Source organism: Scleropages formosus, chromosome 3, assembly GCF_900964775.1.
Source record: "Scleropages formosus chromosome 3, fSclFor1.1, whole genome shotgun sequence".
Taxonomy (NCBI): domain Eukaryota; kingdom Metazoa; phylum Chordata; class Actinopteri; order Osteoglossiformes; family Osteoglossidae; genus Scleropages; species Scleropages formosus.
In genome coordinates this window covers 4,077,543-4,104,867 of record NC_041808.1, presented here as the reverse complement: position 1 = coordinate 4,104,867, position 27,325 = coordinate 4,077,543, and the positions used below count along the sequence as shown (strand labels likewise).

Here is a 27,325-nt window from a genome sequence, read left to right as displayed (position 1 = left end):
TTTGTTGTGTCAGCTTTCCCAGCGGCCATTTGGAGTTTCACCACAGGTGCCTTCAGGTGGCGCTCCTTCAGTAAATTTCGTATACAGGTGGACGTCGCCATCAAATACGTGTTGATGGGTCCAGGAGGGATGGCAGCAGGATAATTATTGTTTTCTTGACTTCGCTAATTCTGATATGGAGTAAAAGAAACTTGATTTTTTTTCTGCATTATGATCTGGCATCCAGATTTCCAACCGTGCTCTTTGAGAAATTTTACTGATAACACAAAATAGTCCTTCTGCAGACAGTCAGTCAGATAAATGGTGCATGGTAGAGCAGCAACCACTTTGAGCTTTATATTGGTGCTTAAGGGCAGCAGCGTGCATTTAGGGAGGCGTAAGGTAAGGTGCACAGGTGTCATTCAAAATTCATGGGCTTCGTGCTGTTAACTAGAGCTGCACCTCAATAGGTACAATCTGACTGGAGGAAAGGAGAATGAGTGGGATGGAGGGACTGAACACGTTTGGGAGTCTCATATAAATTTCTATGAATGTGCATGTTGCAGACACAAAGGTTAGTAGAGCACCTCTCTTTTGCATGCAATCGGTGTGCCGACTGTGCAGTAGAGGGGCAACAGAGCTATGGTAGATACAGAGTGAGAGTGAGAGGGAGGGAGAGAGAGAGAGAGAGAGCGAGAGAGAGAGAGGGAGATATGCAAGCGTGTTCTACCAGCTGAGAACTTTTCTCCACTGAGCTGCAGAGCAGACCCGGCACACGCCTCCTCTCATCTCCTCACCCTCAGTTCCCACCACCAGGGCCGACAGGGACAGTGATGCTCAGGGTTTCGGACTGAGCCGCAGATCTCTCCTCCATCGCAAATCCCCCCTCGGGTTTATTTCGTTTGGTTTTTACTTATTCTTTTTTTCTGGGAGCCTGACCAGTCTTGGGGAACATGAACACCCTGCAGTCCAAGGATGGGGTAGTTCTGTGCCCGTCGCTGGTTCCAAATTGCACCAGCGGTGGTTTGGGCATCGCCAGCGGTGCACTGGAACCCATGTCTGCCCCATGGAATGAAAGTGTGGACAACGCTTACAGACTGCTGGAGCTGTCCCCAGCAGCCACCTCCGTGAGTGACCACCTCTGGTTGTCTTCGGTGTGGATGCACCGTGTGTGTGTATGTGTCCGAGAGGAGGGTGCCTGGGTATCTTTCATCCGCTGCGAAAGGCCATCGGTCGACGGTAGCTGGGAGTCGGGGTTGGGGGTGTGTGGGTTGCTTTGCCCTCACTTTGTCACGTTTTGAACCTCGGTTATGACCGGCAGATGTAGAAAACACAAGCAGCGGGAGGTGATCAGCAGGATGTCAGTCCCAAAGCCGTAAGAGGTGCAGTCGGAATGAATGAATCACTCCCTGTTTGTGAGTGACTGATGTTGTCACAGCTTCTTGGGTGTCAGTGCGGGGGGGCGGTGGGGTGGTCTACCCAAGTGGTTCCTCATTCACAAGGCATTCAGCAGGAGGGTGAGAATGAAAGAGATTAAACCCCGGATGATGGGCTCTGCGGGGCTGCATGTATGCCATGTGGCACTAAGATGAAATTGTTCTGTCTCCATAATCCCTCATAAACCTTCCTGAAAGGCATCGCAAATGTTCCTCCAAGGTGGTCTTTGTCACATGTAAAAACTTTTCTCTGATACCTCGCTGCAGGGGAACTCCTGATTCACGCTACAGGAGCGCTAATCCTGTACAAAGAAATATTGTCAACACTCTCCTTGTATTCTGGTACATAAAACTGAGTACTTCCATTTTAATGAAACAACATAAATGGGAATATTAAGGGAATGTCTGACATTTGCATTTTTCAAAAGTCTCCAGTATAGTGCAAGAAATACCCAAAGGTTGCAGGTTCGAATCCCACGTCTGGATGTGGTACCCTCAAGCAAGGTACTTATGCTGAATTGTTCCAGTAAAATTACACAACTATATAAGTGGGTAAATATTTGTAGGCAGGGGGTGCGGTGGCGCAGTGGGTTGGACCACAGTCCTGCTCTCCAGTGGGTCTGGGGTTCGAATCCCGCTTGGGGTGCCTTGCGGCGGACTGGCGTCCCGTCCTGGGTGTGTCCCCTTCCCCCTCTGGCCTTACGCCCTGTGTTACCGGGTAGGCTCCGGTTCCCCGTGACCCTGTCTGGGACAAGCGGTTCTGAAAATGTGTGTGTGTGTATTTGTAGGCAGATTAACATTGTACGTTTTTTTTTTTTTTTTTTTTAAAAGCATCAGCTAATCTAAAAGTATAAAGATGAGGCATTGCCAGTTTCCTTTGCCCATATTCTTAAAATTTTAATATTAATTTAATTTTTTACATTTTTACATTTATAAAACAGAAATACTTACACCATGGGGGGGCACGGTGGCGCAGCAGGTTTGGCTAGGGCGTGCTCTGTAGTGGGTCTGGGGTTCGAGTCCTGCTTGGGGTGCCCTGTGGCAGGCTGGCATCCCATACTGGGTGTGTCCTGTGCCCTGTATTGCCGGGTTAGGCTCCGGCTCACCGCGACCCCGCTGAGGACAAGCGGTTGTACAGATTGTGTGTGTGTGTGTCATTACAGTTTAGGATGTTTTTATTACATGAGATATTACTTGTTGTACTTTGTAAAGTATTCACCAAAATGCATCCTTTAAACATTTTATTTACTATCAAAGTCTACGCTGGCACTTTTTTCGCACGATTTTGGAAGCTGTTCTATGTTTTAAAACAAAGAAATAATCAATAAACCCAAGTATTCACTACTGTAACAATTTTCCATTAAAATTAATATCCAACAGAGTGAATATAACTCTTGTTTAATTTGGCAGCTGTGAAGCAGAGAGACCAAAGCAGTAAGTTTGTATAGCAGATATGAATCTCTGATAAATTTCTCAGAACATAAAGGTAAAAGCATCCGCTTTAATATGAGGAAATTTCCATAAATAATCAGTTTGCGCGAAACAACATGACTTAGAGTGACATCAGTGTTTTGACTTAAGCAGAGTGATTCTTTATTTGATGGAAATACAGACCGTGTCCAGCTCTGACCTTTGACTTTCTGGGCCTGAGACTGTGGCATTGACCCCGCTGGTGAAGATCCAAATCCACATATGATTGATTTCATACTTAAAGACACAATCTGAACACAGACATCCCTTCCTTCATAAGCGTGGCCTCAATCACTAAGGGTAGTTCATTTATTAACTGCAAGAAAATCCTCTGTTCTGTAAGACGACATAGGAATTTCATCGTTTACTTTGTGACGTCTTTCCGTTCGGTGCCCTTTTAAAAAACATTCAGGGAAAAGGTGCATGTAAGGAATCACATCCTTCATCACATCAGTCAGAGAATGTTTCTTTTTCATACGCATACATGGAGCTTTATTGTATGACATGTTTGTATCAATGTGTATTAAGGGAATGGCAAGTATTAATGAATATCCTCTATATTCCAAATATTACCTGTCTACCCCATTATCATTTTGAGAAATATTCCTTTGAAGCTGTTGAGGGATGACGCTTTTTTTGGAGATTTATAAATCTGGTTGATTCACAGGATCTTACCCTCCTGCTCATGCTAATACTGCCCTGAGATCTCTGACAACACACATACTCACACAAGACCTAGACACTGAGCCTTGAAAAAAGTTGCCCTCGTTGAAAAACTTACCCATCGCTGTTGCCGCGCTACAGTTTGCAATTATTTCTGGACCATCAAGCCCCCCCCCCACCAACTAACACCTCCCCATCTAAGCACAACCTTGAGAAAATCAGAACAGGAAATCATGCATTCCATATTTCTACTGACCTGTGTGTGACTGGAGAGGTGTCAGACTGGAACCCATTTAACTGGCCTCACCCGCCCCGTGGGCTTATCCTCATGTGATGAGTGGTAAACCTCAGTTAGTCTGGAGCCCTTATTAATTTTTTCATACGTTTAAAGATACATGCTCTTCCGTGCCCTGTAGAAATATACCTAGTAAGACATGTACAAATATAGGAAAATGTAAAAAAGCACATGAAATGTGTATACAGACTTTTTCCCAAGTTACGACGGTCCAACTTACGATTTTTCGACTTTAGGATGGTGCGATAGCCATGCTCATTCAGTAGAAAACGTACTTTGAATTTTGAATCTTGATTTTTTCCCGGGCAAGCGGTATGCGATACGATACTCTCCTGTGATGCTGGGCAGCGGCAGGGATCCGCTTCTCCCAGACTGCCACGCGGTCGCTAGTGTGCACAACCGTTATTCTACAGTGTTCTGTGTTGCCAAGATTTTTTTGCATAACCCCCCATATCGACGTTGTGTTTTGTGCATCCGTCATGTCTACGAAACACCCATCTGTGTCTCCTGCTACTGGTGGGAAGAAGAAGAGGAAGGTAATTCTTCTTGAGGAGAAACCCAAGCGTGAAGACAGCAAACCCGTAATGGCCATCGCACGTGAACTCGGACTTCGCAATCGACGATCTCGACCAACTTAAAGGATAACAAGCAATGATGTTCAGTAGGGTTAGGTGTACTGAATGCATTTTTGACTTACGATATTTTCGACTTACGATGGATTTATCGGAACGTAACCCCATCGGAAGTCGGGGACCGTCTGTACATCAATTCGCTACGGTTACCTGTTAAATGGAGACATGATTTTTTTTCACAAATATGAATTAAAGATTTTTTTTAAATATAAGTTGGAATACAAAGTTTTTTGACAACAAATAGGATATGATGGAACTGGCAAATCGGCTTCTAATGATGGTAAAAGAAGGAATAACTTTGGAGACTCTAGATATTAGATAATCGGTAGCGCCACACAACCAGACACATTTACGTAACACGTTCACAGAGCGATAAACACAGATTTGTGTCGCGTCAAGTGTTCAGATGATGTGTTCAAGGGGAAAGGAGAGCACCTGCGGCCTGGCAGCGCTTCTCGTACCTACAGCCAAGTGGGAGTGCCCCCCCCACACACACATGAATACAAGAAATGATGAAAAGAATGCTGACGGAGGGAGTTGGGATGCTGTGATCATCTGTGATCAGCAAGACAGCATCTTTTTAGGGACAGAGATGAAGTTTTCGAAAAACTCTACATTCTCAGACAGTTAACTTGATTTTATTATTTTTTTTTATTCTGCTTTCCAAAACATGTCCTTTCTAAATAAACTAAATAATTACATTCGTCGCTCTATATCCTTTATTTATTTTCTAAAATAAATGTCACGCGCTTTTAAAGTTTTTAACGTACGGATCTTGGAAATATGAGGGATTTTCTTGTTTTTTAGCTGAATTCGAAAGACTGATTTGAACAAAACAGCTTCACTTTGCGTGTTTGTAGATAATTTTTCAGTTATGCCGTTATTGTCTAGTGATTGAAGAATCTTGAATTTTCTGTGTTCTCTTGAACTGGTTGTTCAGTGAACATTTTAAAGTTGTAGATAACATAGTATTAATTAATGTGTATTATGGTAATAATCCTTGTATATTTTTTGCTGTGTTTTGTCTTTATCATGCAGCTCTTGTGGAAATCGAGATTTTTTTTCATTATCCTTCTTCCGTCGTACAGAGCCACAAGACCACCGGAGATCTGTAGATTTAGAGAACTGCAGTATCTGTGTGATGAATTATGGGTTAATCATTTCTTAGCCTTGGCAAGGAAAAGCTCGAACAGCCAATTCACTCCCCAAGTTCACCTGCAACCACAACAAAAGTCCATAAGGGAAAAAAAAGCAACAAGTGCATTAAAACCTTTTTAAAGAAAATCTTTTCTGGTGTGCTTTTCGGATGCGGCAAAACAATTTTGTTTTTGGCCCTGTACGAATACGGAAAAATGACGAGAGCCAGACTTGCTCTATATGAAACAGCAGGTGCACAAAATCATTTTTTTTCCCCACTGAATTAGGGGTTGCTGATCCGCCAAGCAGCGATAATGTAGAGCTGTGCGGAAATGCACGCAGAGAGACGGGATGAAAGTCTTGACTCGCATCTTCGCACCCGCAGCAGAAAGGGTATTACCTTGCTCTTGGCAGCTGTTACAAGGTAAACTCAGTCCAGGCTGCTATGTGCTGATCAGACAGAAGGGGGCAGTATACTTTTGTCGGGTGACTAGCGGTTGCTGGAAGCCTGCAGTTATGGATTAAACTGCTGTTGTTCCTTTGCGTAATGCACTTACCCCAAATTACTCTGTTAAATACCCAGCTGTTTGATGTGTAAAAACAATACAATATGTATGTTACAAGTAAAAGTAACTGAGGCAGCTAGTAGTATAGTGGTTAGAGCTACTGCGTTTGGATGCAAAGATCGCAGGTTTGATCTCTAGCTGTCATATCTTTCAGCAATGTAGTAACACTCAATTGCTCTGGTAAAATTGCCAACTGTGTAAGTGATTGTAACCTTAACATTGTAAACTACTTTGGAGAAAAGTGTCAGCCGAATGAATGTGACACTGTCTGCTCAGCAGAAAAAAAGTCAGGCTTACATTTATTTAGCAGATGCTTTTCTCCAAAGCGACTTCCAATGAACTCTATGTAGTGTTATCAGCCCACACACCTTATTCACTGCGGTGACTTACACTGCTAGATACACTACTTACAATTGGTCACTCATCCATACATCAGTGGAACACACTCTCGCTGTCACTCACACACTATGGGTGAACCTGAACAGCATGTCTCTGGAGTGTGGGAGGAAACCAGAGCACCCAGAGGAAACCCACACAGACACAGGAAGGACATGCAAATCCACACAGGCTGAGTAGGGGAAATCGAACCCACGTTCTCTTGCACCACTCAGGTGCTGTGAGACAGCAGTGCTACTCTCTGCGCCACCCCATAATTACAGCTGAACCTCTGTATGAATAAATTTTGCTTATTTTTTGACCCCTGGAAGTCGTTCCCACTGCTATAATAAGCAGGGTTTTTGATGAGCAGGTGTCTGTGTGTCTTTTGATAAGGATAGATGTTTATTGTTTGTTGACTGAAGGGCATGAATGGAAAAGAGCAGTTTTTTTTTTTTTTTACTCAGCTGGACGTCTGGCTGTGGACAGGATGGTTTGAACGCTCCCGCTTGATTTTTGAGTCCTTTTCAAATGGCGTGTACGTGCAGAGTGCGGCACTGCGCAATAGCGGCATCGCCGATCCCTGTCTGTCGCTCTTTCGTACAACACTTGAAGAAGGTCCGCTGCATTTTGCGTGCGACTGATTGCGGAATGCATGGAAAATGCCGGAACAGTCAGGCAAAGGCAGGTGTTAGAAGCTGCCCGCCGGGGAGCCACCGCGCCGTTTCATTCCTCGCAGGGCGCCGTCTTGAATCCCAAGCGGTCGACTTTCTCTGTTTCACCTCTAGCCAAAAATAAGAGCCATCGGAACGAGGACTCGACGTCCACAGAAACAGTCAACAGCGTCTTCACGCAAACGAAGGAGAAATTTCTGCACCGAGGAACTTCTTCATTAGCCATTCCTTCCAAATTAACGGGTAAAGCCCGAAGCTTTTGAAAACGTGAACTGTCGTCTCCCTCCTGGCCTGCTGGTTTGTTTCACAGAATAATTCTAGCAAATACTGGGTGACGCTCAACCAAATGTTCAGGCAATGGCACGAGTTCTTCTAATTTGACGAGTGTGTCGGCATCACCTCTTGCAGGGCAGTAGGTGGCGCTGCGTGGTGTTCATCACTGGATAGGATCTCGAGGAATCTAGAGGGCATCCCTTACCCTTTGACCCCCACCATGATAGGGACCTCTGCTGCGACCCTTGTTTTCAACTGCAATGTAAAAAGGAACAGCTCCGTTGTGTTTGCAGGAGCACAGCACCCCCTCCCCTAATGCGGTCTAACCACATTTTAAATACGGTGCCCCCATCGACCGCTGTGGTATTGAGGGGGTCGCTCCAGCAGCTGCTCGCTCCTGAACAGGTGACTAGCGCACACACACACCACTTCTACAGATGCGCCTGTTAAGGGACTTTATTCACCATGTAAAGGATGACAACAGAGACTCCATGTGACACCGCCTACGATTGTATGAGCAGTCATAACTATTTATTTTTAACATTAATTACGTGTATTTCTCATATTATTTATTCATTAATTCATTTAGCTGATGCTTTTCTGCAAGGTAACCTGCAGGGTTGTGCTACACACTCAGATGCACCCATTTACATAGCAAGGTAATTTTTACTGTACCAATTCAGGGAAACAACCTTAATCAAGGTGTACAGCTACAGGAGGTGGGATTCGAACCCAGGTCCATCAGGAGCAAGGCAGCAGCATGAACTACTATTACATCACCTGTTGCCCCCCAATACTTGTGTGAGGTTTCTTTGTTTTTTTTTTTTCATTCCCTGTAGTTTTCTGAGCTATCAAACACCTGGACTCTTCTACCTGTCAAGGTGAAGGAAAAGCTCTGAAAAGGTTTTCTGAAAGTCCCGGATGTTCCTTGCTGACGTGTCTCGATGTCGTTTGATGGTGAGATATTCAAAGTGCCGTCCCCCCGTCCATTCCTTTGGAGTCCACAGAATTCCCCGGTCGAATGAGTCCCTTAAGCTCAAATAGTTTCTTCCCTTCCAGGATCTTCTTATTTGGTGAGAAAGCAAGCCGACGTGAGAATTAAAAATCTCAGCTTCTCCTTCTGCCGTCATAAGAATAAGAAAAATGTTCTAAAATCCTGGATAAGCCATTAGTCCTTCCGTCTGCTGGTGCAAAAATTTCAAACTCGTTTTGATGCCTTGGCAGATTCTTGCACCTTGCCTTCATCGTCCATCGGTTTTAGGCTCAGGTTCTGTCATCCGTCTTGATTGCTCGTCAAGTAGGTTTAAGAATAAAAGCATTGCCGGCTTTTATGTTGCCTCAACTGCAGCTCGACACCCAACTTTGACTGCTGTTGGTTTCACGCTTTCCTCAACCGACGACCCCACGGCAAAAGTGAGACCGTTTGCCACAGTGATGCTCCAGGGCTGAACTTCTGCAGATCCACCCGAACTTCACGGATGGCCTTGGACCATCGCCCAGCCACTGTTTTTGTGTTGATGACTCCCGAGCCTCTTTAGGAAGATCGCAGCACCAGACTTGTCAACACATCACATCATGATTTTTATTCTTTCATTGCCTTTTCGCAGAAGGAAATTTCAGTGTGGGACAGGTCAGCGTGGGTCACATTTTGTTGACTGTCCTCCTGCAGCTTCCTACAGTGTGAAAGTTCCAGAAGTCAACAGGGGTTTTTCCCAGAAGGTTGTGTGGTTGTGCAGAGGGCAGGTTTACTAAAAAGATAAACCTAGGCAATCACATAGAGGCACCGAAATTTGCTTTTTTATTTTGGATTTTTCTACCAAAATTTAAAAAAACTAATTGCATTATTGGAAAAAATAATGAAAAACTTGTTTTATGATAAATTATCAATTCTGAAGACTTGCATATGGGACAGCTAGTAGGGTAGTGGTTAGACCTGCTGCCTTGGGACCCAAAAATCACAGGTTTGATTCTCTCCTCTGGCTGTAGTACCCTTGAGCAATGTACTTACCCTAAATTGCTCTAGTAAAAATTACCCTGCTGCCTAAATGAGTATTTAGTTGTCAGTAAGGTGAAGAAATGTAAATGCAATTTCTCATCCATGTCTGAAATTTTGAGACTTCATAGGTCACATTTTCTGACGAACTGTCACGCTACACCGTAAATACCGTACATTTACTCTTCCTTTAACAAATACCGACTTGAAGATAAGTTCAGTTTTGAGTCCATTTTCAGTCATTAGGATATATATTTGTGTCCTATGCATATACACACACACACATTTTCAGAACCACTTGTCCCAGACGGGGTTGCGGGGACCCGGAGCCTACCCGGTAACACAGGGCATAGGGCCGGAGGGGGAGGGGACATACCCAGGACGGGACGCCAGTCCATCGCAAGGCACCCCAAGTGGGACTCGAACCCCAGACCCACCGGAGAGTAGGACTGCGGTCCAACCCACTGTGCCACCGCACCCCCCTTGTGCATATACAGTCATGTGAAAAAGTAAGTTTTTAAACAAATTTAGGCACGCAGACATTTGATCTTCATTTAAACAATTTCTGTAGATAAAGGTAATGTACTTGAACAAAATCACAATGAAAATAAGATTTTTCAATCTTTTATTCAACAAAACTGATGAAATATCTCTATGTGGAAAAAGTGAATACACCCCAGGTCCCAGAAGCTGGTATTGCCCCCTTTAGCAGAAATAACTTATTGTAGCTGTTTTGTATAATTGTCTACTTAAGTCTTTGACATCGACTTAATGAAAAAAATCCTGTGAATCCCATGACCCCACTTGATATTGACTTGACATCAGCAGAGAGGCTCCCTTTTCGAAGTGTATTGAAAATTAAACTAATTTTATATATATACATATATATATACAGAGATCAGCCAAAACATTGAAACCACCTGCCTAATATTGTGTAGGTCCCCCTCGTGCCACCCAAACAGCTCTGACCCATCGAGGCACGGACTCCCCAAGACCTCTGAAGGTATCCTGTGGTATCTGGCACCAAGACGTTAGCAGCAGATCCTTTAAGACCTGTAAGTTGCGAGGTGGGGCCTCCATGGATCGGACTTGTTTTTCCAGCACATCCCGCAGATGCTCCTTCGGATTGAGATCTGGGGAATTTGGAGGCCAAGTCAACACCGTGAACTCTTTGTCATGTTCTGCAAACCATTCCTGAGCATGGGCACTCTGACCGATCTGCGGCTACGCACCCCCATACGCAGCAAGTTGTGATGCACTGTGTGTTTTGACGCCTTTCTATCATGGCAGCATTAAGGTTCTCAGCACTGTGTGCTACAGTAGCTCTTCTGTGGGATCGGACCAGACGGTTTAGCCTTCACTCCCCACACGCGTCAATGAGCTTTGGGAACCCATGATCTTGGCGCCGGTTCACCAGTTGTCCTTCCTTGGACAACTTTTGGTAGGTAGTAACTACTGCATACCAGGAACAGCTCACAAGAGCTGCCGTTTTGGAGATGCTCTGACCCGGTCGTCTAGCCATCACAATTTGGCCCTTGACAAAGTCGCTCAGATCCTTACGCGTGACCCTTTTTCCTGCTTCCAAGAATCAAATTCAAGAACTGACTGTTCACTTGCTGCTTAATATATCCCACCCCTTGACAGATGCCGTTATAATGAGACATTTAATGTTATTCACTTCACTTTCAGTGGTTTTAATGCTGTGGCTGATCGGTGTTAAAATGTGTATCTTTATTAATGTAATGATACAAGTCTAAGGGGTGCCGGACTGATTCTTGTTCAGGAGCTCCGAAAGCCCGAGCGCCGGCCCTGGATGAGTGTAGAAACAGATCAGCCCATTGTGTGGTTGAAGCCCCATCCCGTAAGAGTAAAAGGATCTCATGGGAGAGCTGAGGGAACACAATACCTCCATTCTTCAGCAGTTCAAACCTAGGAAACGAACTTTTAGCTTCGCTGAGAGATAAGGCAAAGGGAGCTGCATTCTGGGGAATGAGTCCAGCAAGGCTTTCAAACACCTTGTTTGTTCTCTGTGTTAAAACCCATTTTAGGCCGAGATCAGCTGACGTGCTGGACCGGGGTCGGGGGGGGTGGCTGCTGACAGGGAGCGAAATTCTCTGAGGAACATCTGCAGTGTCTGCATTGTCCTCATGCTCAACAGGAAGTACTTTCAAGAATCCTGTTGGGAATCAGATGTTACAAAAAAAAATTCAATTCTTACGCGTCCCGTGATCCACCCAGTAAGATCTTGAGCTCAGCAGAGAGAGTCCCTTTTTCAATGGTTAGTGGCAGCAACTCTGCCAGCTTGTAGGAGACCTGTCCTTTCTGGGAAGGTCTGGGCGCGGGTGCCATGGCAACAAGCAGAAAGCACCGGGGGCCGATTTTAAGACAGCGGAAAGCTCTTAGCTGTCTCTCGGTCGGCACGTCCCTGCCACAGACACGTCTGTCTCCTGGTTCTTCTGCATTTTGCTGCTCTGGTCTTCACACACCTGTAAATCAGCTCAAGTTACCAAACGCAACACCTGCTGGCGGTTTTCAATTCGTAACCATTCGGTGTTCACAATACCTGCTGTCGGTTTTCGGCAAACCTTGAATTCCTTCGCCTCTCAAATTTACTGAGTTTATTTGACCTTTGGATTCAGCAAACAGCGTCAATGGGGATAAAACACACATCCAACAAATTATAATCATACATTGGTGATAAATACTGGATCAGTAGTCCATTGTTTCCTCATTACATTTACTTACTTAGCAGATGCTTTTACCAAAGCGACTCCCAATGAACTCTATGTAGCGTCATCAGCCCACGCACCTTATTCATCGTGGTGACTTACACTGCTAGATACACTACTTAGAATGGGTCACTCATCCATATATCAGTGCAACAAGTACACAGTCTCTCTGTCACTCACACACTATGGGAGAATCTGAACAGCATGTCTTTGGACTGTGGGAGGAAACCAGAGCACCCGGAGGAAACCCACACAGACACAGGGAGAACATGCAAACTCCGCACAGACTAAGCAGGGATCGATCCCATGTCCTCTCACACCACCCAGGGGCTGTGAGAGAGCAGCGCTACTCGCTGTCCCACCATGCCGCCCCACTGAGCAGAGTGTTGTTGCTATGAACCTTGTTGTCTCTTTGCCACTCACCCACCCATCTCTCCCAGATGATGCCAGAAATCTGCCCATTAAAGCAGAGATATGAAACCCAACACTGTGTTTCTGCTGATGTTTAGTCCTGAAAAACGTTATATTCTGCCTAGTAAAAAACACCTTTTGCAAATCATCTTGCATTTATTGGTCACGTCTGTGGTTGATCCTGTCGGTAACGCACGGTGGCTCAGCTGTAGTGCTGGTGCCTTTCAGAACTTGGGCTGCACATTTGGACTGTGGTTTGAATCCCTCTCAGTCCGTGTGGAGTTTGTGTGCGTCTGTGGGTTTACTTTAGGTGCTCTGGTTTCCTCCCACAGTCATTATACATGTGTTTTAAGTGACCGGCTGACACTAAACTGTCCATTGTAAGTGTGTTACACTGCTATGCTATATAAATGGTGGAGTGCAGTGTATCTAACACTGTAGGTCACCTTGGGCAAATCTGCCACCTTGGAACTTGTAAATGATACAAAGTCTTTTTGGAGATGTTTTAACTAAATAAAAAAATATAAATGAGAACAATTTGTATGAGAGTTCACACCTGTATGACGTCTGAGGTCAGCGGGCTGACGCGAAAATGATTAGAAGCATTTCTTTGGTACAACTGCAGTCTGGTAAATAAGTATTACATTTTACCCTGATAATACTGCAGAGACTTGCACACCAGCTCATGACCTCCAGGCATAAATCCCTGCTCTGTCGTAATTTAGTTTTACTAGTACATTCTGTGTCTCGCTTTAAATGGAACTTATTATGCAGTTATGCAGTTCATTTATGATTATGCATCTTTTTTATTAATTTTCAATCTCATTCCCCATCTCTTCTTCACTTTCATTTGCCCAGTGATCTATTGCAGGCTATTCTACATTAAAATCACACATATATCATCATTAATTTTCATTTTGTCTTTTTTTTTTCGATTGGGCCTTACACTGAAAGCCCACGTTTCATTCAGATTGAGTGAAGTTGTGGAGGATTATCAAAACTCCCCCAGCTCAAATGCTTAGCAACCACTCAGGCTTGAACACGAACCCTCTGAAGCATGGGTGGGTAAATGGGGGGGGGGGGGGCGACGGCATGCACACAATTCATTGACTTTCAAAATCCCAGTGAGCTGATGGTGAAAAGATTCGAAAGCAGTTTCACAAAAGTAACATTTTGGTTTTAGCAGCGCCTGACACTTCCGGAACATGAACTCCACGCACTCTCCCTGCAACCAAAGTTTTCATAGAAAATCTACTGTAGAATGTGTTTGGCACTCAGCACTCAGAGGCACTAAGCTTGGGTTGAATTCAGTCAAGGTGGATTGCAGCTCTTTCCAGAAGGCGTATGAGCTATGGCAGAAGCCTCCTTTAGGAATCTGTCATGAACTCTTACAGGTGTGTGAACATTTCACGCTTTACTGCAATTCTAGAATGGCCATTTACCCTGATTTTACCCTCAGTGTTTGACACCTTTATTTCAATGAAGGCACTGGTTTCTGCAACATAGACTCCAGGTGTGCAGAACTCCGTTGTGTATTCCCAAAGATGAGCACGGGGGAGCTGATGGAAGAGAAGAGCAAGTTGACCGCGACCGTTTACAGCATTACGCCTGCTAGCTGCTCTCATTACAGGGCAGCCGCTCTGAACTGAAAGGGAGCAAATTGCACAAGGTCAACATGACTTGATCTGGGCCGAAAGGGGCACTGGTGCGGAAGTTTCCCATCAATTGGCCGACACTCAAGCCTTTACTCTCCAGTGCCCAGAAACATGGTACCTATGTCATTGCCGAACACATGGGCAGCTTTGTGCCATGGTGCTTCCCATTGGCGCACCCAAGTCCATCAATGGAAAGACGCATCTGCTTGGTTAAATACACATTTATTCAGTACGACTGTATGTTGTTTGCTGGGACGGGAGGGGAGGGGTGGCCTTAAATGGCTGATGATTCTCAGATCCATTCTGAACATTCACCTTCTAAGTTCTGAATGGGACCGATTGAACCCACAGGCAAGATGACCATCAGGAATTATGACAGAAGATTCTAAGAAAATATTACATGGAGACATCTTCATTTTACATTGGTTTTATACCAAGACACCAGCAGTACAGTTGGACAGTCCCCTATTTTGGTGAAAAATTGCTCTTCCGAGTAACTTGTTCCCTAACACCCATTAGGGTCACACACCGGTTCTCAAAAAGCCAAATGAGAGGTTGTTCAATAAGAACAGTACTTATAAATAATACTGGTGTGAATCACGTATTCTACAGTTGTGCTTATTAGACCATATTATATCCACACCATTCTAGGATGGCAGTAATGCATTTAATGTTCATACACCTGCCGCCACAGTAGACTGAAACAGGTGGGGTGAGAAGTCATCGGTACTTTGACCCCCAGAGTTTGTTTTTCACCCTTTGGCTGTGATTAAATCTGTAATTTACAGTAATCTTGTTTAGTATTACAACTTTTTCTGCGTTCTTTCTCACACTGGTCAGGAGTGTTTTAGATAAATACTTTGAATTGAATTGGCCTGTGTCTGCTCTCTGATGGGTCTGGGGTTCGAGTCCTGCTTGGGGTACCTTGCGAAGGACTGGCATCCCATCCTGGGTGTGTCCCATCCTCCTCCAGCCTTATGCCCTGTGTTGCCGGTTAGGCTCCGGTTCGCCGCGACCCCACTTGAGACAAGCAGTTTCAGATGTGCGAATTGGCTTTTAGCACTGGGATGGAGTATATTGATGGAATTGTTATTGCGGATAACGTGATTAGTCATCGGGTGCATTTGTCCAAAGCAGTAATTTCTGAGAGATTCCAGTTACTACATTGTAACAGATCAGATATCTGTTGATGTTTAGATACTTGTTTAGGTTTTTTTTCTCAAAATTTCCTGCTTTTTCCAGGGCAGAATTTTCCTTTATCAAATTTCAGAGAATGTCATAATTTGCAATTTTTAAATCTAAGGGAAGCATACTATGCATAAGCCATTTTGTGCGATATGCCACCATCTTTCTCATATTATCACTTACTCACTTGTCCAAGTCAAGGTTGTGGTGGGTTGGAGCCTATCCCAGAAGCCTAGATTGCAAGGTTGATCAGGGTACACTCTTGATGGGACACCAGTTTATCACAGGGTAGTCACACAGGTTTACTCACACAATACGGGCAATTTTGTGTCTCCATAAAAATTCCACACAGACTGAGACAAATTCCAACCGTGCGGTAGTAAATGATGTTTCTTCTTTCCATTGAGATATCCAGCAGTCAAGCCCCACTGCAAGAGCTGGAAGTTTCCAGTCTGATGCAATGCTCTCATCCTCCTGCAGGTGGCGATGGTGCGGGAGGTGCGCCGCCCTTTTCCCACGGTGGACGTGCCAGACCATGCGCATTACGTGATCGGCTCAGTGATCCTGGCCGTAGGAATCACCGGCATGGTTGGAAACTTCCTCGTCATGTACGCGTTTTGCAGGTGCGGTGGGTTCGGCAAAATCTTCAACAGCTCTGAAAGGCTCCTAAAAACCGCACGGTCTCGCAATTGCGCAATACCTCAGCGGAGGCACCCTTCGCTCTTCCCGGTCTCACGATCTTTCGTCCGCAGGCACCCATTGTCTTGTGAACGCACTTTGGAGAGGTTGGGCAAAGTGACTTATGCAATCGTTGGCTTCTTCAGAAGTCAAAGGTGGTGAAAATAAGATTTACTATAAGTGCAAGGTAAAATAACAGGAAGAGGTGCTTCTTGTCTCCAGCTGGTCCATTAGGGTAGTTTAAGGCCCAGCTGAGCTTTAATTTCTGTTATTGGCCTTCATGGTTTTTTCCTTGCCTTCCTTGGTAGGTTGCTCACATCAAGCCCCAACATGGAGCCTACAGGCAATAACAGCTCAGCTGGAATGAGGGACTGACCGTGATTCCCTGAGCTTCTCTGCCGAGCCACGGCCTGTGGCTGCAATTGAGCTCAAGCTTCGACCTGCTCGCTTACCACATATCTGACATCGATGGCTGATTTTATTTTACATTTGACGAGATGTCAAAGGGCTCACCATGTTTGCCCAGAGGACAGCTGTTTCGTGCAACCAGTGCTGTCTGGGTTTTGGTATCCAACAGACCGGCAGTAGGACTATGAATGGTCCACATCAGTGACAGCTTACATGCTCTCAGTGACCTGCTCAGATAATTAGCTCATTTAATCAATTTGTTCCACTGCCCTGAGTGCATTTTTCCAGGAACATGGGGTTTTTGGATTTTGGTGTCAACGTAGCACACAAACTGGCAGCAGCACTCCAACACTTGCTGTTTTGTGGATCATCTGGCAGCAACAATCCTGAAAGTAAAGCTGTAAAATTTTGTGACTCCAGTAAATTCGAGTAATTTCTCTCTGTGTAATTCAGTGGTTCAGATTACAGTATGTTAATTACGGTGACACACTTTGATGTCCTTGTGTGCATGTGTGTTTACAGGAGCAGGAGTCTGAGGACACCTGCCAACATGTTCATCATCAACCTCGCCATCACAGACTTCCTCATGTGCATCACCCAGACACCAATCTTCTTCATCACTAGCATGCACAAGAGGTGGATCTTTGGGGAGAAAGGTAACATCTCCCCTCTTGATTCCTGACAAGCCAGACATCAAAAATTATGTGAATGCAAGAAGTGTGTGAATGCATCCTGGAGCCTGTCAACATTTACTCAACACAAAGTTTCTGTTCAGTTCAGGCGTTGACTGTAAGTGGTGTTTTTTAGATTCTTTGGCTGTGTTCGTAGAAATGAGACAATCTTATCATGTAAAAATGAAATGTTCACATTTTTCCTTTCATTCATTTGCTAAAAACGGGCAAACTTTTCTCTGGTGTGAACGCATTTCGCTTCTTTCCCTTGGAATCACTCAGTCCTTTGGGAAGAGACATCTTGGAAAAAAAGCCATGTGACAAAGAGAGACAGTCCAGATGTGTCACCCAACCGGTGTCCCCTTCAGCTGTGTGCCATAAACTATCAAACACCAATGGGAAGGGTGTGCCTGAGACAGGCAGCCCTCAAAACCCAGAATCTGGCTGTCATTCATCTCTTTTAAATGAAGGAAACCGTGTTTCTGCTTCGCTTTCGAGGCACTTGTAGCAAAACATCACCAGTTACCATAGCTTCATTTATGAAAAGCAATTTCCGTGTGAAGGGAGGTAAATTACGAGACATGACTGAACAAAGCGTATGCTGTCAAAAGAAAAAAAGAAACAAATCTGCCTCGTTCGCTTGAATATGCTGGAATATGGTAAAGGCTTCAAGGAAACAATGGCTGTGTTGACTGAGATTGTTAGATAGATGGATCGCTGTACAAAATTGGACCATTAATCAATTTCTAAAGGGTCCTCTGTGGAAAAGAGAACCATTAATCAAGTTCTTTAGAATCCACTGAAGCTGCCACCTCCAAAAGTATCTGAGACAGAGGCTCACCATGGCAATGAGAAGCTGTAACACTATGGCTAAGCCCTGGTATAATTCCTGTGAACACTGAGTGCTCTCCCACTCCTACTTTAGCAGTCATTGAATAGAGGGTCAGACAGGGGTGGACCAGGAGGTTAGGGTTTGGGTTAAGGTTATGGTTAGGGTTATAGTTAGGGTTATGGTAAGGGTTATTGTTAGGGTTAGGGTTATAGTTAGGGTTATGGTAAGGGTTATTGTAAGGGTTAGTGTTAGGGTTAGGGATAGGGTTAGGGACACCAGAAGGTGTCCATGTAGGGCAGGCAGGAAGGGCAATATAGTATGTTTTCAGGTCAGTTAAGGTCAGGTCTCCTACAAAGTAATCGACTGCAGTTCTCCAGTACAACATCCAAATGCAAAAACAAACACATCTGCACGGTGCCCTGCAGTGATATAATATTGATTTTCATTTCAGCAAACTTTGTGTTTGCTGTTCGCTCAGGCCTTCAACTCATGGCAAGTAGCTCTGGCCCCCCACGTCAGTCCAGCCACAGCAACGGAGCCAAACCTTGAACATAAACCCACTCCTGTGAACATGTGTTTTTTAAACAACTTCTCTACTGGTTCTCGCACTTACATAAAACACCACCCATAAAGTGCTTTGTATGAATGGCTCATTGAAATACGTGGCAAATGGCTAATAAAGTGGTGAGAAATATGTCGCTCCAAACAATATTGCTTCCTAGACAACTCCTGTAGTGTCAGAAGATGCGATATAGTTGAGGTCTCCATGTGCCTGAGGAAGCAGTGATTGATCCCACCATGAACTGACACCACCCGTTGCAGTGTAATTGCTTGTTTCCCCTCCCTCCCGTGCCCTTGACTGCATGCTTCAATTTTAATAAACCAACAGGGTTATTATTATGTGTCATAATTACACATCATCTGCAGAATAGCTTGTCGAGGAACTATTGTGTGCTGTGCTGTCTGTTTTGAGCTTCATGTCCTGGAACATGACATTAGTTGCTAATATTGGTCTATAAATTGCAGTCAAATCGTCTGTGTTTTTTGATCACTTTTTCAAAATGGTAAGTGAGAGGAGGTCCTCTGACTCTGGAAACCAACGAGTTCATTTACGCTGACGACAACAGCTTCTGACCACAAGTGGGTCACTGTGTTCACTTTGACATCCAGTGGGATGGGAGATTATGCTGGCATCATCAGCCGTTTTCACGCGTCTGTTAAATTACTGTTATCTGCGGAACTCCTAAATTAAAGGAAGGTCTCAGCGATCAGGATGTGGCCTTCATTTAGAGTCCCCCCGTTCCAGGAGGAGCACATTAGTGTAAATCCTACACCACATCTGGCCCATACAGATGAAGGTTGGTCATCATAGTCCTTCTCCACACTAGTGATGCCAGTATCTTCACTCAGCTGTTGAACTGTTTCACATTATAGGCAGCACCCGTGTTATGAACATTCGACTTATGTACAACCCGTAGTTACGAACCACCCCCATTAAAAAAAAAAAAAAATGCACTAGGAAGGTAATCAGAAATCGTGGATGTTCTGATCAAGTTTTATGCAGCTACTTGTGTGATGAACATTGGTTCATAATGCTGGAAAGAAACAAACTGACCGTACTTAAGAATCACACATCTGCAACTATGTCTCTCTTTCTGCGAATGTAATGAACACATTGTATTTTTCTATGAGATGTACATCGCTTTGGAGAAAAGCATCTGCTAAATGAAGACATGAAAAAATGTAAATGTTAAGCCTATTTAAAAAATTTGAATTGCATACAATGGTTCTAATAACAAACAGGTGCTACTTTGCGACGCGCATCAAAACATTATGCTTCTACAGCAGTTCGTTGGCTAGTAAGACCCAAGGAAGGACAAAGACAGTCTCTCATGTGTTACTGTAGTTGGCTTTAATGTTTTTGTTTTTACCCTCGTAACCATGGCACCAAAACGTAAATGTGATGTAAATGATGGTGACGCATGAAAGAAAAAGAAAACGATCACGATTGAAACTAAAGTGAAAATAATAAAACGATCGGAAAAAGGTGAAATGGCAACGAACACTGGAAAAGCGAACATTGAAGTTTCTTTAATGTTTTTTATACTATGATGTTTTTTATTCGCAGAAAGGTACAAGATATATTATAGTCTAAGACAAAGATTTTACAAACTGATGTTAGATACCCACCATACCTAACGGTTCCAACTTAGGTCAAAATCCGACTTAAAGGAAGGAAACTTGTTCGTAATTCGGGGACTGCCTGTACCAGGCATCACATACTGCACATGCTGAATATCCCACCTGTCCTTGTGATCTACTGAGGACCCTTTGGGATTAGAATTACCTGCTGACTTGTGTCTTGCTCCCATCCTGACAGGTTGTGAGCTCTATGCTTTCTGTGGCGCCCTCTTCGGGATCTGTTCCATGATCACACTCATGGTTATTGCTGTGGACCGCTACTTTGTCATCACGCGTCCGCTCACCTCCATCGGGGTCCTGTCCCGCCGACGTGCCCTTCTGATCCTCTCAGCCGCCTGGGCCTATTCCTTGGGCTGGAGTCTGCCGCCTTTCTTCGGCTGGAGTGAGTGGTAGGGAGAGAACTGCGATAGGTGTGGATGAGCAGGCAAGATGGAGAAAGAGCAGGGTTGGTTTTGCAATTTGACAAACCTAAGCAGATGCCTACAAGTGCTGAAATTTGGAAGGGTCCAATTTTGCTAGTAAAATAAAATAAAAAAAACTCTAATCTTAGGAAAAAATGTTATGTATGATACTCTCAGGTGTGCTACTTTGTTTATTCTGATGAACCATTATAGCCACCAGTTCTACAGATTCTAAGAGAAAGGCAAGAAGATGCAGAGATGGTTCCCTGGATTGGATGTCATGGTTCCTACAGTTGTTTCCCCCACTGAGCCTGATGCCTCATGTCCCCCCAGGCGCCTATGTCCCCGAAGGCCTGCTGACCTCCTGCTCGTGGGACTACATGACCTTCAGCCCGTCCGTTCGCACATACACCATGCTGCTTTTCACCTTCGTCTTCTTCATCCCTCTCTTCGTCATCATGTACTGCTACTTCTTCATCTTCCGAGCCATCCGGGAAACCAACAAGTGAGCTGTGTGTGAGACCAGAGACTGTCATCCATGATGTCCCTGCTGAAGCTCTTCCCAGGTCCCTCCCTGTGTGTAGAAATCTAATGCAGGCTCACATACAGCATTAATCTAGATGGTTTATTGTGAATAACCCTGGAAGAGATACTATAAGTAAGTTTTCCCTCCTTTTTCAGTGGACAGCCTCATCATAGAAGGAAGAATCTCAGAAGTGACTGCTGTTGCAATAATGGAAAAAAAGATGAGAGAAACAAAAAGTCCAGGATATAGAATCGCGCACGTGCACAAACACACACACACAGTCACCTGAGAGTGATGCCAACATTTATTAGAGAAATGCAGGAAACGATGGAGCTGTCTATCATCCACCCTGGAGGCCTGAATCCCAGGGGATAGGTGATGATATTTCCTAGAAAATGTCATTAAGATGCATTAGACTGACAGGCACTTAGTCCAGTAGAGGATCATTTCAAGCCTGTGGTGCAGTTCATTTACCTATTCTTAAGGCAGGCAGTTAGTATAGGTCTTGTTAAAGATTCCGCTGTTAACTCCTGCAACACAGTGGTGTCTTATTGTGTAATGACTAACTACCCTCATCAGACGTTTCTCCGTTGCTAATGATGCCAGTTAAAGAAGCCACAACCTCCTTCAGACGTGATGCTCTGATGCGTCTTTCATTATCTCAGTTCACACTAGTGACAAAACTTTGTTTTCGTGATGGTACATTTCACAGAGCCGTGAGCAAGATTAACAGAGAGAGCACCAAGGACTCAATGAAGAAGTTCCACCGAATGAGGAACGAGTGGAAGATGGCAAAGATAGCCCTCATCGTCATCCTCCTCTATGTCATCTCCTGGTCGCCTTACTCATGCGTGGCGCTCACGGCATTTGCAGGGTGAGGTCGGGAATTCCGACCGGGTGGTTTCACGTGCAAAGGGACTCTTAACTCTGTCGGGTGTGAAATCACACTCTATCAGTACTTACTCTGTAAATGATCCTTATGTTCAGCATATGTTCAACTTGCCCTAATTGCTCTGCCAAGACTGTCAGTTTGATGGTTCTTAGGAAACGCAGACTCTGCCATGGCAATAAGAACGAGCAACAGGCTTGGAAGTTCTGCCCACTAAGAATAATAATAATAATAATGATAACATTATGCACAAGCTTACTGCTTGCTGCTGATTATAGATAACCAAAATTCAATTTTATAATAAATGAACAACCGGATTTCTTGGCTTGATATTAGTAAGACCTCAAACGTTATGATATTATGATAACAGGATTTTGATGATGATGCTTTTGTTACCTGTGGATTGGATTAGGGAGCATACAGAATAAATCTTCTTGCATTTTAGGCCAAAAGATCTGTTTTGCTTGCTCTCTGTATATATTTTTACCTAAATCCAATTTGGTTCCATCTTCTGTCCTGGCTGTCTTGTGTGTTTCTGAGGGTAAGTTTGGTTGACAAGATCTTGACTTTTTTCCCCCTCTCCTCCAGCTATGCTGACCTGCTCACCCCGTACATGAATTCAGTTCCCGCTGTGATTGCAAAAGCCTCCGCTATCCACAATCCCATCATCTACGCCATCACACACCCCAAGTACAGGTGCCTCGCTTTTGGTAGTACGTAGAGATGTTAAAGTAGATGTCAAGTGCCCTGAACTTTCTAGCAACTTCCTGCTTCAAACCCAAGTTATAAAGTCAAGTTCTTCAATCCTTGACCAATAAAACGCCTGCTGAAGATTGGAAGGTACTACAATGGTCAAGAAAACAACAAATAGAGATTTCTTCTTTATGTGTCCTTGTTATTCAATCAGAAGACCAATAGCCTCAGAGGAAATGAGGACTGAAAAATTACTCCACTAAGATCTGTGTGTATGGAGTCTGTCTGCTCCATGTCTATGCTGAATCTATACACTCTTTATCTACGTTCACGTTCCTAAGTGTTGGTGGTCATGTGTTCAGGTCAGCCATCGCCAAGTATATCCCGTTCCTGGGTGTCCTGCTGTGCGTGCCTCGACGAGAGCGCTTCACCAGCAGCAGCTTCATGTCCACTCGGCGCTCCACCGTCACCAGCCAGTCCTCGGAGACAAGCAACCAGCAGCGGAGTGGGAAATCCCGCCTCTCGTCCATCTCTGACAGCGAGTCTGTGCGTGCCATTCCATCACCTTGTCTGCCTCATCTAACAACAGCAAGTCTACTCATGTGTGACCCCAATTATTGGCCCGTTAACTACTCAAGATCCCACCTCTTTCTGAACACTATGTATTGCTACTTGCCATCTCATCTGTCAATCAATTTCCTCTTCTGGTATTTACTACCATTTCAAACAACTGGAAAAATGCGAACCACAGAATTCAGATTAGTATCGACTCTGAATCCAGCAGCCTATTAATCATTATTAATTGCGCAACTTGTTTTATGATTAAATTACACATATAGCTAAACAAGAAAATTCTCATCTAAAAAGCAGCCATGATCCCAGGGAAGGTTGGAATTTTCACAAACTGAGGCTCTGTTTTAGATGTTAAGGTGGTTCATCAAAAGGGGTTTATTGGCCTTTTAATGACAAAAACACCAGGGACAAACCTGGGGGAAGTTAAAATACTAGAGAAAACAGAGTACTCATAAACTTCCCCATGCATATGCATATATCAACTTTTTCTTTTAATAAGGTGTTGCTGGTCTCATAAATGTACAGTGTTAGACTTTATGCCTGATGGATATTTAATTCCTATTTCAAGCATGCGATTTAATTAACTTTTTTGCTAACAGGGAGTCATAAATTGCAGATAAGCAGGAAGTGACAATGAGACATTCTAGAATGGAATCAGAAATGGGAAACACGGAGGAGAAATGCGCAGGAGATGCTCTGTAGGTCATGGTGAAGCGCGCCACATCATGGTTTATGGCAGCGCTGCAAATGGTATGGTTATTTCAACAGGTTTTGGGGGTCATTTCAGGACAGCCTCTCTCACTGGCCTAAAGCTAAATAGGACAGAGAAGAGCAAATCTTTAATAACCAACAATGAAGAAACTGAACTTGACCTCATATTCAGCAAAGCGGTGTCCGTCTGTCTCTGACACCCAGTGTCTGACACTACATCCCCCTCCACACCTCACCTTGCTGCAGGGCTGGACGGACGCGGATGGTGACATCAACAGTGTAGGCTCACGGCCCGCCAGCCGCCAAGTGTCCAGTGAAATTGGCAAGGATACTGCAGAACTGCTGGACTGCAAACCCTCTAGCTCTTTGAAAACCAAGAAGAAGAGCCGCGACTCGGGCATCTTCGAGAAGGTAACTATCCCGGCGTCCTGCAATGATGGAGCCGCAGGGAGACGTTGCTTGCTGATGTTTGTTGCTTGCAGCATCAAAGTCGAAGTTAGAAAACATCTTATTCTGCCACATCGGTATCAGAGTTACTTCAGTCAAATATGTTTTTTCTATAAGGAGAATGTAGAAGAAAAAATTTAAATAGCACCTGTAAGATATGATCTTATGGTGCACTCCTTGTGACATACAGTGTGATACTCTAAAGAGACCTAATGTGCCTCTGGACAATGAATGCAGCTTTCCTGTAATGTCAACCAAAAAGCTGCCTATGAAAATATAAATTTTTTTGTCTAAGAGAGAGCACCACCTGAAAAGAAATATATTTCTGAAAACATCTCACAACAATCGCCCAAGCTGGCAGTTGGAGGCCAACAGGTTCACGGTCAACCACTGCTCTTCCATGCAGACCCCTGCCGACCCGGATGACATCTCCATGAACGATGTGGCCCATTCCAACAGCGTCGTGCCTCCAGAGGTTAGCACAGGACTCAGGGCCTCAGGGTCAACTGCTCCACTGCTCCCACCGAGGGTCCCGAATTAATCTGTTTTGGGTCTATCGCTTTACTGTGATGAACACAATGCTGGCATGCATTAATATCACCCTTTTAAGCATTCAGGCTAATCCTTTAAGGGACTTGTGTAGAAGCATTTCTGCATTCTGAGAGTCAACTTGCATATAAAGCATGTGATTTACGCGTCTGTTTGATAAGCTCCGGAAAAGGAGTGAGCAGACGTGTTGATCCTGTTACAGCAGCAGAATGTTAAGGAATCTCAACGTAAAGGGGAATAAAACATTAAAGGTGTGAGATATCAAAGGGATCAGCAAGCATCGCATGTTCACGTATATTCAGAGGACCATCCGTTTCGCTAACAGGATGAGCTGCCGCATGGTCGTAGTTGTAATGCCGTCAGTGAGTGAGTGACACCAGAAAAGAGTGAAGCCTCGCATGCCTCAAATCCCCATCACAAGAAGCCTCTCCCTGCACTGTGGAAACCTTCAAGGCCACTGAAGCAGAAAGCATGTTTTGTCATTCTAGGCCAAGATGGTGGAGCATACGTGTTAACAGACAGCCATGGGCCCTGCCCATTCTGTTGAATGACCCCCGAGGGCTTCTCAGTTCAAACAGCTTAACTGCAAAATTGCCCGTTATTGTTACTGTTGGGGGCTAATGCTGACATGATGGAGTAAATGGTGGTCTTTGGATCTCTATGGCCTGTAGCCCACTACTCATCTCCGGGCTGCTATGATTCATCTTTCTCCTCCATCTCTCGTATATCTCATCTTGATTTCTAAGGACCTGGGCTCTGGTTTGCAGATTGTTGGAATAGATGAATACAGATAAGTCTTCAAGATTCCCAAGTGCTTGGGAATTCTCAGAGACTGGAGTCTCACTCTAAAGGTGTACATAACTCCAGAGATCTAGATAACTCTCTAGAATCCGACCAAAGAGACAACTTCCTCAAATCACTGGAAAACCCAGCAGTATAGATGGGTAAATCATTGTAGGTAACCTATCACTCTAAGTTGTTTTGCAGAAAAGCATCATGGAAACCAATACATTTCAATGTAAAACCACACATCTCCACCGTAGCCCACTTTCAACAATCTTAGTATTTGTCTTAAAATTTGCTGAGATTTTCTCAGGTAATTTTCTCAGTGTTTAAACCATCATCAAGTGGACATTTCATCAAAATTTTAGTTGAACTTTAGCATGAATACAAATCCACAGAAATTGTGTCTTGGAAAAGTAACCTGTATGTTTGTTCCCTCTGTGGCTTGTTGCTCATTAGGTTTTCCTCCTTTTCCTGTGTTTAATGTCCATAGGGTGGGGTTGTACCAGATGGGGTGGGGTTTAAAGGAATCGCTGGGCGGATCCCCAGCATCGTCGTCACATCGGAGTCAAACAACACCTTGCAAGCCTCCTACAGCAGTTACAGCGTCTCCCAATCCGGCACTCAGCAAGGATCAACCATCCCTTCTGTGCCATAGAGCCCCATATGAGTCAGGCTTGATACCACTATTTTACCATGTTTTTTTCTTTTGATCTATGATTAAGTATTTAGGGACTGTAACAAATCTGTACCTTTTTGTATGATTCCAGTTGCCGACAGTGTTGTCATTTTTGTGGACTCTTTGTGGAAGGCAGAAGGATGTTGGTACTGGTACAAAAAGGTCTGCTGCTCAGTCCCATTTGAATCCTGTTGGGTGGTGGGGTGGGGTGTCAGTCTACTGTTAGTGGACTCTGCTCTTTCTTCCCCAAAAAAAAGGAAGAGTCATGATGCTGTCCCTGCACAAACTGTAATGGCAGGACTGTCAAGAGCGGCTAAAAGAATCAAGAGAGAATCCGAATGTTAACAACAATGAGATCTGACTTCATGACTTCTCTGGGTTGCTACGGAATTTGCAAAGAAAATATAGAATGCACACAACGCTGTGCAGAATTTGGCCTTCCTAAGATAGTCTCAACACTTTTAGTCTCGGGTTTAGGCACATCTCACCCACGTGGTTCTTATCGGAATCTCATAGCCCAAATGCAAAGAATGGATCAAACCTTCCCTTTTTTGCACATTGTCACTCTGAGACCCAGGACGGATGTGATCTCCTTAACCCTGAGCTTCTAACACATAAACCCCAGCGGAGAATCCCACTCCCACCACTCCTGTAGTACCCTTGAGAAAGGTACTTACCTGAATTGCCAGCTGTGTAAATGGATACATACCTGCGAGTCACTGAGGATAAAGGTGTCTCCTAAATGACACTAATCATAATGATAGTAACATACTATAGAAAATCACTGGTCAGATTTTGGAGGTCTAGAGG

The 27,325-nt window shown here is 44.4% G+C and overlaps 1 protein-coding gene across 1 annotated transcript; it reads left to right on the top strand.

The window, feature by feature from the left end:
• The first annotated feature begins 1,039 nt into the window (after positions 1-1,039).
• On the top strand, positions 1,040-26,494 carry LOC108934877 (melanopsin-A-like). The gene is made up of 11 exons (XM_018753045.2): positions 1,040-1,106; positions 15,954-16,096; positions 17,082-17,215; positions 20,443-20,646; positions 20,999-21,170; positions 21,904-22,065; positions 22,669-22,776; positions 23,136-23,319; positions 24,304-24,468; positions 24,911-24,979; positions 26,330-26,494. The coding sequence occupies exons 2-11, from the start codon at positions 15,960-15,962 to the stop codon at positions 26,492-26,494; spliced, it is 1,500 nt and encodes a 499-aa protein (XP_018608561.2). The 5' UTR covers positions 1,040-1,106; positions 15,954-15,959.
• The last annotated feature ends 831 nt before the right edge of the window (positions 26,495-27,325 follow it).

Coding starts and splice junctions, on each gene's coding strand:
- LOC108934877 (XM_018753045.2), top strand. CDS start 15,960: ATGGTGCGGGAGGTGCGCCGCCCTTTTCCCACGGTGGACGTGCCAGAC. Junction 16,097..17,081: donor GTCATGTACGCGTTTTGCAG/GTGCGGTGGGTT, acceptor GTGTGTTTACAG/GAGCAGGAGTCTGAGGACAC. Junction 21,171..21,903: donor GCCATCCGGGAAACCAACAA/GTGAGCTGTGTG, acceptor TACATTTCACAG/AGCCGTGAGCAAGATTAACA.